Source organism: Typopeltis vanoorti, chromosome 15, assembly GCF_054136105.1.
Source record: "Typopeltis vanoorti isolate ZY-2024b chromosome 15, IOZ_Tvanoo_1.0, whole genome shotgun sequence".
NCBI classification, from domain to species: Eukaryota; Metazoa; Arthropoda; class Arachnida; order Uropygi; family Thelyphonidae; genus Typopeltis; species Typopeltis vanoorti.
Genome location: NC_143563.1, coordinates 35,397,707 through 35,410,808, shown reverse-complemented (window position 1 = coordinate 35,410,808; position 13,102 = coordinate 35,397,707). Strand labels below are relative to the sequence as shown.

General features: G+C 36.3%; 1 protein-coding gene across 1 annotated transcript in view; it reads left to right on the top strand.

Annotated features, from left to right (window-relative positions):
* LOC150098601 (BTB/POZ domain-containing protein 6-B-like) overlaps positions 1 to 13,102 on the top strand; it is a 31,137-nt gene that overhangs the window by 6,205 nt on the left and 11,830 nt on the right. The window contains exons 2-3 of the mRNA XM_090405714.1: positions 973 to 1,052; positions 9,124 to 9,389. Of these exons, the coding sequence (XP_090261840.1) occupies positions 987 to 1,052; positions 9,124 to 9,389 (332 nt within the window). The 5' untranslated portion in view covers positions 973 to 986. The remainder of the gene's footprint in view (positions 1 to 972; positions 1,053 to 9,123; positions 9,390 to 13,102) is intronic.

The following is a 13,102-nucleotide window of genomic DNA, read 5'->3' as shown; positions in this document are numbered from 1 at the left end:
TCCACTTATGTGATCTATTATAATAGATGCGTTAAACAGTTTGAAAAAGAGATTATCTAATTTTTAGCCCACTCACGATAATAATACTAATGAACAGTTTCTGGTCATAATATATTTAGTTGTTTCCATTGCAGTAGTGTTAGTGGAATCTGGTGATGGAAGATGGCATTTGCACCCATAGAATATGATGGCTGAAGGAGTGAGTTTTGTTTTATAAATGATTGGTGAGGAACGCTCACTGTGTATTGGATTTGATAATTACATCCCATAGTATGGTGATAGAAGTCACCATGACGTTATCAATTAGTGTAATGATAAATTCTGATTTTGACATGGAAGGTTACAACGCAGATGCATTCTTCAAGGACGAAAAGAGGTAGAACTATAGAATAGGAGATAATCTGAAATTCAGAATCATAAAATGAATGTTCTTGGTGAAGTTCTTAGTATGATCTGTTGAAGGAAATGGAATCAAGATATTGTTGGGAGTTGTGGTTCGAGAACAGTTACAATTGGCAACTATGGTCTCTCTCTCTCTTTAAAGGTAGAGTGTAAATAGATAAGGGAATCAAGAAATTACAAACACTGCCGATGAAAAGTGTGATGACTGAGGTAAAAAGAAGTAGGTACTTTTCACTTGCATAGAGTATAAACTCAACGGAAATGATGAAGGCAAAAATCGGAATAGGAGAAGCTGAATCAGCAAAGGAAAATCATAGAACTTTCTATGGTTATGTAGCTCATAGCAAAGCACATCAACACATGAAGACATCTTTGCTATAATGTATGTAATTTAATAAAACACATTGAGCTTCGATTTTTATGTTAAGTCATACTGTAGTTAAGTGATGCGTTGTTAAGATTTAGTAATAGTGTTTGAATTAAAACAGTAGTCATAACAAAATCAGTTCTCATTGCTCCTACCCCTTTCTCAATGTATTGTTGGTATATTATTAATTCATTCTGTTACAGTTTGGCAGAGTGTGATGGAGCAGTCTATGGAATACCATTCAGATACATGGCATAATGGAAGAATGGAAGTGACACAAAACGTAAGAAAAATACTAAAACATTTTAAGTTATAACCACCAGAACACTGATTTTTGAACTTTAACATATGTCCCATATCTTTGGAAAATTTTCATGACATCCTCTTACTTTTTATCAAATAGTTTTCTACGTAGAATTAGTTATGAGCATTTTACCTAAGAACTTTATTCTGTAATCTATACTCTGCGAGTTTCTAATTCTGAGTGCATATTTTGTTGTCCACCATAAAATCTTAAAACAGTCTTAGAATGAAGGCTGCTTTACTTATGCAGTGTATATTAATAAATGTATTACTTTTCAAAACTAAGTTGTATTAAGATATGCAAAGAAAATTAATTACTCTCCCCTTTAATATTACTTTTCGTAAGCATTGTTTTAAAATGAATTTGGGCTTATTTTTCATCATGAACTTTTTAAAATCAATATTCTTAACTTACAATTCACAAAGAATAGTAATTGTAAGTAAAATTATGTTTAAATCGACACATAGTCATCCAGTATCTTGACCATTTGAGATGGTCACGAATCACAAAAGCAATGGTACATTAGATAATTATCAATACTCAACTGAGGGTAAAGATAGGAGGAATTATAAGGCTTCCCCCACTCTCACCTCTACTTTTTAATTGAATGTGTTATTAATAATGTAATAAGGGGAAAAGGAATAATGATGTACTCCGGATATATCACTCATAAAATGTGCTATATAGCTTTAGATACTAATCTTCGGTATCAGATAAAAAATTAGAAGAGACATTAGAAAAATATAAGATGTCAGTTAATACCTTACTTCTTTCTTTTGTTGGTATTAACTGACATCTTCTAATTTTCTAATGTTTCTTCTAATTTTAAACAATCAAGTAAACAAATATATTATGTAAGATGTTTTTAACAACGTAAGTTAATTAATCACATTCAATCTAAATGATACTAAAGGATGGACAACAATGAGTAAATTACCAAGATAATGCCATAGTAACAAATTATGAGCAGCTCAACCAAGTTCTGTGATTTAACCATTATTCATGCTACTTTGTTATAGAGTTAAGACATAGGCAATTAAAAAAGACTGAAAGAAAATTGTTAGCTTTTGAAATGAAATATTGCTGGAAGATTAATAATACATGCTGGAAAGAATTTAAATCAAACTAGCAAATAAGATATGATCTAGATCAACCATATACAGTAATGGATATTATGAAATAACAGCTCTGATGGTTCAGTCATGTAGACAGATGCATCTGGAGAGACTATGCATCACATGCCAGATCGGTTGAAAGGATTACTATTACAAGGATTACCAAGTAAAATCATGATTACAGAGAAGATCAACAGACCCAAACTTTGTAAGCAAGGAGATGATGAGACAGCTTGCATGAGGCAGGAGAATATGGTGAATCAATTTTCTCAATGAGAGATTCAACCTGTGCCAGGACAGAAGAGATAATAATAATTTATTATTATTATCTCTTCTGTCCTGGCACAGGTTGTGATAATAATAATTATTATTATTCAGGCCTCCATGGAGTCAAACGACTCATCATGGGAGGTCCTTCCTAAGAAACACAGTCTATCAAGAATCATCGAGGGGAGGTCCCCTCCCCCTAAGAAACACAAAGTCTATCATACCACTCCTCGAACTCATTGACCGTCCTCGTTCTCACCACTCCATCAGGCAATGCATTCCATGGTTCAACCACCCTCCATACAAAGAAACCACTTCTCACCCTCTTGCTCACAGTTTCCTTTCATAACTTCCAGGGTTGGCCTATTGTCATCGCTCCTTCCCGCTGTTCAACCAAGCAAACGAACTCCCCAGTGTCAACCCTATAATCGCCTCTCAACAGTTTAAAAGTCTCAATCATATCACCTCTCCTTCTTTCCACCAAACTCTGCAGTCCACATTCCCTCAGCCGATCCTCATAACTCTCATTGTACAGTTCTGAAACCATCTTTGTTATCTGCCTTTGTACCCTTTCCACAGTTAATTTATCCCCTTCAAATCCTGGGGACCAAATCTGACAACAATAGTCCAAGTGCGGTCTGATCAGGGTCTTATAAATGGAATGATAACCCTTTTATCTCTGCAGGTCAGTGTCCTCATTATTGCAGCAATCCTCTGTGTTGCCTTCACCACCTTTGCAATATATCCCCTAAATTTCAGGTTTCTTTAAATCATCAACCCCAGATCTCTTGTCTCCCCTACTTCCTCCAGTATAACTCCTCCCGTAGAGTATGAAGTGTTCCATCGATGTTTCCCAAACCTCAAGACCTTACATTTTGCTGCATTAAACCGATATCCCCATTCATTTGCCCATCTATCTAGCTTATTCAAATCCTCATGCAGGGCTACCACATCTGCACTATTACTAATAACTCTTCCCACGTTCGCATCATCTGCAAGCAACCGAATATCCCCTTGCAATCCACTGGCAATGTCATTGATATAAAAGTTAAACAATATAGGTCCCAGTGCTGAGCCCAGTGAGCCCCACTTGTAACCCTCTGCTTCCTTAAAACTGCCCCACCATACACAACTCTCTGATACCTATTGCACAGCAAATCCTGAATCCAGTTGACCAATCTGACATTCAGACCCATGTGCTGCAACTTAAATATCAGCTTATCATGTGGCACCCTGTCAAATGCCTTTGCTAATCTAAGAAAATGGCAGTATATGCCTTTCCCTTATCTAATGCTCTTGTAACTTTATCATAAAAGGCTAGCATATTGCTAAACAAGAGTGCCCCTTCACAAATCCATGTTGACTCTCACAGATAACATTACCCTCATCTGCCCAATGCTGTATATGGTCCTTCACTACTTTCTCCAAGATCTTACTAACTACTGATGACAAAGAAACTGGCCTATAATTAGACAATTCCAGTCTATTACCACCCTTATCCAATGGCACTATCTTACTTTCCTTCCATTCCATGGATACCTTTCCCGCAGCCAGACTTTCATTGAAAAGCCAGGTCAAAGGCACTGTCAGTTCCCTAGCACATTCTCTCAAAACTCATGGTGAAATATCATCCAGTCCCACAGCTTTTTACTGACATCCAGAGTACTCAGTATTTGAAACACACTCTCCTCCTGTTCCTCTAAGCCTTGAACTTGCTCTATCCCTCTAACATTAAAACTGACTCCTCCAGGATGAAATACTCCAATAAAGTGTTCATTGAACAATTCTACTATGTCCGCTGCATCAGTCACTCTATTCCCATTTTTATTCCACAATATCATTCTTCTACAGTCATTTCTCCTCCTACTAGCCACATATCTAAAAAAAAATTCCCTAGGATTTTCTTTGGGTCTTGGGGCTAATCTCCTCTCATATTCCAGTTTCGTTTTCCTTACCATACTATTCACTCTTCTGGCCTGTGTCTTATACTCTTCATGCATCTTCTCTTCTCCTGTCTCCTTATATCTCTTCCAAAGCCTCTTTTTCGCATGCAATTCCTGTTTAATATTGTGTCCTCTTGTTCACTCGTGGTATACAACTTACCATTGTTACTAACAAATAATCTTTCATAATTTCCCACGCACTAATGATATCCCGGCCTTCCAATTCCTCCCTCCATGAAACTTCCCCAAGTTGACGTCTTAAACTGTTATAATCACCTGCCATATAATTCCACATACGTTCCCGTCTCTTTGATACTCCTGCATGTCTGTTCATTTTCCAAGTCAAAAACCATATGGTCACTCTCCAAAGGTGGGAGAGAAATGTCATCTCAGTTGTTATGAACGCCTCTGATGCTATAACCAAATCCAAAATTCTTGAACCTCTTGTTCCCTCTATTACATGTTGCCTAAGAAATTTTTCCCTCAAGAATTCTAGAAATTCCATTCCCTTATTGCTACATGCATCTTCCTCTCCCCAGTTTATACTACTGTAGTATAACACCCCACTAAATATCCTGTCTTCCCCACCTCTACCTCACACCATATGCTTTCAAAATCATTAGTGTCACTGACTTCCTAAGTCTCCACTCTTAGAGGACATAGGTCGTCACTTATCATAAGCAGTACTCCACCACCACACTTTCCCTTCCTATCATACCGAAAAATGCTATACCCAGCGACTTCTATTCCTGTTATTATATTCTCTTCTGTCAACCACGTCTCAGTGATCCCAATAATTTTTGGCCAGGCTGATGCTATCTGCGCTACCAATTCCTCTCCCTTATTCCGGATACTCCTGGCATTAGTATATAGCATATAAATGCCATTGTTTCTATACCCAGCATTATCCCCTCTAGACTCCACTGGACTCAGTGTTACCTGATGTCGTCCCCCTTCTCCCAAGTACCCATTCCCACAAGAGGCCACGCCTTCTACCATCCTCCCTGGGACACACCTTTTTCAGAACAGCAATCTCTCCAGATGCCTACGTCCTTCCTCATTCAAATGTAAACGGTCTCTTGCATACAATTCCTCTCTGTCCTCAAACGCACTCCAAGCATGCACATATTCCAGTCCTCTCTTGTCACACATTCTAGCTATTATGTCATTCAGTATTACTGCTCTTCTGCTCAGTTCGTCATTATCATACCTAGGCAACACACACTATCTCTCCTCTCTGTGTCTTCTTTCGTACCACTTCAAGCAAGAATCTCATATCTCTCGCTGCCCTATTTACACCACCACTCAAGTCATTTGTTCCCACCATCACAATCATCTCATCCACCCTTTCACCTCTCTTAACTGCCAAAGCCACCCTTTCTATCGTTCCTCCTGGCAAACACTCCTCACGCATCCTATCTTGAACACCACCGATCATCGAGTCCCATACATTATACCTCTTACCATTCCCTCTCTCCTGTTGTTTCCATTTTCTCCTCTTCTTTCATTCCCATACCTCTCTCTCATTCCCTCTCTCCTACTGTTTCCATTTTTTCCTCTTCTAGCACTCCCCATACCTCTCTCTCATTCTGTCTCTCCTACTGTTTCCATTCTCTCCTCTTCTAACACTCCCATACCTCTCTCTCATTCCATTCTCTCCTCTTCTAACACTCCCATACCTCTCTCTCATTCCATCTCTCCTACTGTTTCCATTCTCTCCTCTTCTAGCACACCCATACCTCTCTCTCTCATTCCATCTCTCCTGCTGTTTCTATTCTCTCCTCTTCTAGTACTCCCATACCTCTCCCTCATTCCGTCTCTCCTACTGTTTCCATTTTCTCCTCTTCTAGCACTCCCATACCTCTCTCTCCTGTTTCCATTCTCTCCATTTCCATTTCCACATCCAATTCCATTCTCCTCTTTTATCATTCACAAATTTCTCTCCTCTCCTATCATTCCCAAAACTTTCTCACTCCCCTACTCCGATTTGCCTTGCATTTATCTCTTCCATTCTCCTAATCTCATCTTTCATACTTATCATACTTCACTTTCACAGTCACTCACGCCTTCTACTACAGGGTGTTCGGGATAAATTTGACATATTTATAATTAATTATATTTTTCCGTAAGTTACATGTATTAACACACACTTCTCTTCATTTAAAAGTTTGGACCCTTCTTCATTCATATACAAGATGTCAGAAAGGATGGATAGCTGGAACCCACCTGAATCATGGAAGAGAATAACTTGTATCATGATGATTCGTGCCCGCCATCAAAATAAGGATATTACGACTGCTGCCCAATGCTCCCTGAATACAGTAAAAACAATCAGGCATGAACTAGAGACTTGCAATGGTGACTACGAGGATGTAGCAAGAAGAAAGATCCCTAGCAGACGATCTGATTGCGTTCGTACAGCAGAATTCCTCGCAAATCTGCAGAAACAGGTGTTGAAGAACCCTGGCATTGGAATTCGGGCTTTGTTCGTGGAGTTGCTAACTGTAGTCAAGCCCTGGATAACAAGGGTAGCCAATGGTAGGCCGTATGTATGGCAGCAGGATTCGGCCCCTTGCCACACCTCTGGGAAAAGTCAAATATGGTTGTCTGAAAATTTCTACGACTTCACCAGTCCAAATGTTTGGCCTCCAAACTCCCCAGACCTTAACCCCATGGATTATTTTGTATGGGGCGCAGTTGAAAAAGACACCAATCGCACTTCCAGTAATACAAAAGCCCAGTTAATGGATAAAATTAAAACAGTTTTTGCGGCCCTTCCCAGGGAGACTGTAGCATCAGCTTGTTCGAGGTTCGGAAGCAGAATTGAAGCTGTGATCGATGCTAATGGTGGTTATTTTGAGTAAATCTTGTTGATAGTATTGTAATTAACTCTGCCTGTAATGTTTTTTTGTCAATTCATTAAATTTAATAGATAGAAAGAAGATTTTCTTTTTCCTTACGAAACTGTCAAATTTATCCCGAACACCCTGTATATCAACTATTATTTTGTCATTCACATTTTTTTCTTCATTCTCTCCTATCACACTACTCCTCTTCCTGTATTCATTTTCCATTCCTGGAGCAACAAGGTCGGTTATTAAGATAGCTGCTGCATTTATTTCCTCCCACTGCCCTGCACTTTAAACACACACGCATCCCCTCCTCTCTCACAAGCCAGATATCCAATTCCCGAGACGCATACATGCTGCAAATACTGCATGCCACAAACTCCCTTATTATATTGCTTATAATAGAGTGCCTAAATGGCAGAGGACTTGGCGACACACCATTTGCAACTGTAGCTGAATCCGCCATCATTCGTTACTGCCAAGGGACTACTAGCGTAAACATTAATTATTCAAAATAGTGTCAAAAAATAAACGCTAAATAAGTATTAGGGAGTATAAATAAATAAGAAAAGTATAAACAATTACAAACAAAAGAAAACATTAAGTACACTAAATAAAATGAAATAAAACTAAATACAGTGATGAAAACTTAGCTTCGTCTTATCTGCCACCATTATGCATCCGTCCTGTCTTCTCGGTGAACAAAATACACAATGTCGCAACAGCACTAACTTCAAAAAACAACCACTATACTAAACTCTTATTCCAGAGAAACAATTTAGCACTCAAAAATGTAAAAAAACGGATTATTCACCGAGTAAAATATTAAAGTAAGGAAAAGACTTAAATCACAAATTTTAAAAATTTCTTTGCTTCTTTCTGGAACTACAAATGATCCTATCTTTTATTTTTACAACATGAGAAAAAAAAAATCTTTATGTTGAAGAGGTGTAATGTTTTATATATAAAAGCATTAAAATGGAACTATGCCAGAGATCAACTGATTCAGGAATATGCTGAAGAAATGGTTAGAAAAAAAAGGACAGCTATTAGATGAGTGGACTTGAACCTATAACGGTCTTTCTTCAGGTGGTCTAATATTCTGGAAGCAAATGCCATTCCTATGCATATGATTTGATTAAATTATTTTGTTTTAATATTGATTTTAGCATTTTTATACTTTTTTAGTTAATATTTCGTTTATTTTATTATAGGTTTTAATTATTTATAATTTTTTTTTTTTTGTCAAGTGTGATTCCTCCTAAAGATGGCGCATATTGGCAATCTTTTTTTTTTTTTTTTTTTTTTTTTTTTTTTGTTAATTTTTCCGTGCTAAAAGAATGTTATTTTTAATCAGTTATTGTTTGTAAGTGCTCTCTCTCTCTCTCAAAATCTAAATTTCCTAATTCATTTGGCCACAATACTGAATGTTAGGCGCATCTGCACGAATTACTCAAATATGCATTGTTGATGTACTGGAATTTTGGCCCAAATCTATTCAAATTCTTTCTCAATGTATTACGAAAGCCATTTACTCTAGATTATTTTCAAAAATCTCTAAGTAGAATCAATGAAATTGAGGTGGACATTCACCTATTGCAGTCTCCATATTGGACACATTCAGATGTCCTCTAATATTCTTTAGTAATTTATTTACAATTAACTGCACTTGTGCAGTTGTTTATCTGCAGAAGCTGATCTCGCTTGTTAGAGGTATGTCCTTTGATATGCCACAGGTGCTCTTATTCAGTTTAACTGAATTCGCCATTTTATTCTGTTTGAATCATTACTGTTAATTTAGTTATTTATAACATTTGGTTTTAATTTTTTAACTAAGGGTTTTTTTTATCCAACTAATATTCTAAATATGGTTTAGACTGTTGAAGCCAATTATCCGAAAAGCAAGAAAAGAAGGAGAGAAGATGGTGCCCTGGCAGAAAATTTTGGGGGCATTTCATTACACGAAAAATCCACTGAATTTGATTTCTTAGTGGGCCCTGATAAGACGCCAATGAGAATCGAGAGACATTTGTTGGAAAACGGACATCCTACACTCATTCAACTGCTAAACAAGCAAATGCATCACAATAACAAAATTCTTGTTGAAGATATTACTGTGAGAGGATTCACAATCATGAAAAGGTAAGTGATTTGAATATGCATTGCCCTTTAGCTGCAGAAATTGTTTCATTTTTAGAAAAGTATTTTCATTTTCAAATAATCAAATCACAGAAAGACAAGTATTCAGCAGAGAAAGCTGATCTGTGTTTTATGGAGTTTTCAAAATAGCTACATTACACAGAAATTGTCATGGGTGATGTTTAATATTAACGAAGTAGAAGATACGAGTCTACTTCTGTTTTTAGCATCTCCAGAAGTCGGAAAAAGCTATAACATATAGGAATGGATCTTTGCAGGTTGCTAAACATAGTTGTGAAATATATTTAACAATCAGGTCATAACTCTAACAAAATGAAATCATGCTGAAATTTAAGTAGATTCTACATAAGATGTTTGTCATATGCAAATGATAAATACTCATTGTTTATTCAGAAGACAAACTCCAATTAGAGCTTTGCATATTTGACCACATTGTTACGTTTTGTTACCAAATATGGTATCACGTATATCTTCTGATAAAAGAAAATTTATTGTATTTAAATAAAGGGAAGCAATTAAAAAAAAACAATAGTTTTGAAAAATATAATAAACCAATAGGATAAGCTAAGAATTTTTATTTTTTTTCCTGGATGTAATATGTTGCATGAGAGAAACATGTCCAAAGTGTAAAATTGAAAATTGCACCATCATGATATTTAATGTCGAATTTAATGATCAGAAATAGCCTGCTAAGAATACTCGGTATTTTAGCTTAACCTGTTGTTTTGTATTAAGTGAAACATGGACGATGTTTTGTTTTTGTTACTCCTCAGCAGAAATGTGATGTAATAAGTGCAGACTCAGAGAAATTTTGCAAAAACTGAAAAACATCTCTTCCACTTGTCGGTCTGTCTCTCATTTTCTGCTTATGATGGATGACAATGTTGAAACATCTGAAGATTCTTATGTTGTTTCAGGAAATCATTCACTGCTATATATATTATCTTTTATCATAGGTTTGTCCAAAACTCAACTACTCTGTACTACTCTTGAGCTCTTCACATGAACAAAGTTTTTGAATTCAGCAAGTTTTGTTTTGTGACTTTCCTTCAGTTCCATCATGAATTTGATGGAACTGAAGGAAAGTTCTATGAATTTGAATTTGCGGCTTAATTTTGTCTTAAAACTCATTAAAATTGAATCAACCCATGCATTCTCAGTTTAGATTCCTTTTAGTAACATTTTTTCATAAAATATGAACTATGCCAATAGCAACAGTCCTTAATAAAAAATAAGTACTTGGCACCTTGTGTTTAGAAGAGGTTTACCTATAAGCCTTGTCTAATAATGCACAACACACTATCTTTCCACACATGTATAAAGCTTTATATTAATGGCCTTATACACACTGCCTAAAAATACAAGTTGTCTAGCCTTGAGCACAGTTCGTATCAAATAATTGTTAGTTCACGACTGAAACATGAGTAAAATATGATGAAAATACGAATGCACTTTCTTGTCAAGTATCATTTACTACTTCCCTGCAAATAAGAAAAAAAAGCACTACATTTCTTGGTATTTAAGATTAAATTATATTCTTGCCAGTCCGGTTGCCTCAGGAGGATAGGATCTCTGCTCTCCAGGCAACTAGGTTGAGCTTGCTTGAATTCCACCAAAGAAATCAATATTTTAGAATGCTATATTATGGGAGATGAAACTCATCTCCTGGTGTGTGACCAGTCTACTTAAAGGCCTGAAGTGGCTTTAGCATCGTTTACTGATTATCTAGCTCTTAAACCATTCATGTTACTAATATGCAATAAATTTATAACCTTTATTGAGTGCACATGACAAAAAATATATGAGAATGAATACTGTGCCGCAAGTTCTCTGATATTATCACTTATGGTGTTGACATCTATGGTAATTAGTGTGTCCTCATTATAGGTATATTAGCCTGGAGGGCAGTGAATTAGATACTTTCTGCTAGTCATGAAACCTTGAGAGGTAGAATGGAGCCTCATTTACGTCGATATTTATGAGAGTGGTCTGAAAATTTCCCGGCATCGACCATAGATGGTGACACTATTGGCAAGATTTTTTTTTCTAAGTTGATACATCTGTCACAAACATCCATGTGAAATTGCAAGTAATTCTATCAAGTAGTTTGTTTTATACAACTATCTGAAGCAAAAGTGTTGACTGTATCCCTTGAAATGGATAAAATTGAGAGTATCGTGCGGTTATAAAATTCTTTGTAAAAGAAGGTTTAACGTCAAAAGAAATTCATTCAAAGTTAATAAAAGTTTATGGGCACTCTTCTCCTTCGTTTTTGAAAATTAAGAAATGGGCTGCGGACTTTAAACATGGCCATAGCAGCCTTGAAGACGATCTGTGTGAAGGACGTTTCAAAAAGTGTAGCAACACCAGAAATCATTGATCAAGTGCATGATTTGGTACTGGATGACTGGATCAAAAATGTGCTCGCATGAAAATCTCTGAACAGTGCTTGGAGCATTTTAAAAAGAATAAAACCGATTTTCTGCGTCAATTTATTATTATGGATGAGACTTAGATTCACCATTCACTAAAACAGTGGACAGAAACCAAAAGACAAAGTCGGTTCCATCAGAAGGAAAAGTCATGGCATCGGTGTTTTGGGATGCTAAAAGCATTTTGTTTATTAATTATCTTGAAAAGGATAAAACATTAACCTGGGAATATTATTCCGATCTTTTGTCCAGACTAGAAAAAATTCCTGAGGGGAAAAAAAACGGTTCGCAGAAGAAAAAAATCATCTTTCATCAGGACAATATACCTGCCCACAAAAGTGTTTTGAAATGGTAAAATTAAGGGATCTGCACTATGAATTGTTGGAACATCCATCCTATTTCCCAGATTTGGCTCCCTCTGACTTTTATCTCTTCCTTGCTAGTCAGCATTTTTCTTCAAATCGAGGTGATTGCAGCTGTAGAGGGATATTTTGCAGATCTTGCTGAGAACCACTACACCAACGGGATAATGGCACTGGAGAATTGCTGGAATAAATGTATTAGTCTTAAGGGAGATTATGTTGAAAAATAAAAATAATTTAGAAATTATAAATTCGTTTTTTCATTGTTAGGCTGAGAACTTTTCAGACCACCCTTGTACTTTCATTTATTTATTTTATTATTTCATTTTTAGGTAATCTTCTTTCCCCATCTAGATTCAACCTAACAGTTGCAAACTCAATGAGTATTTTCTCTCTCCAACATTTAATCTACACCAATATCCCACAAACCCCCTCCTTCTCTTCCTGGTGCTTTATTGTAATGAAGGAGACTTCTTCTTTCCTATAATCTTCTAGTGATGATTAGAAATCATCACTAGAAAACAAAAATGTTAAAGAGAACTGAGACATCCTTGCAAACTTCAATCCTTTGTTTTCTCTTTTTAATTAGTCGCTCTATCTATAATGCAAACAAAGATGTCTTCTAAGCTCGAGATTAAACCCTTGATTAATACTGTATATATTCTTCTGGTTTTCATGGATATTTAAATATAAGTTGGAGATGATATACCGACAAGTCTTGACTAACACACTTGTGGGCTTGCCACGACCCGAGCCAGTCACAGTTCATCTTATAAGCAAAGAGACAATCTCATAAAAGCCAGCAGACGGAGAAAAAATGTTGCCAAGGACTTGAATGCATTGCAAGACAATACACCTATCTGAATATTTAACTGCATTCAACCAGAATCTGTTGTATCAA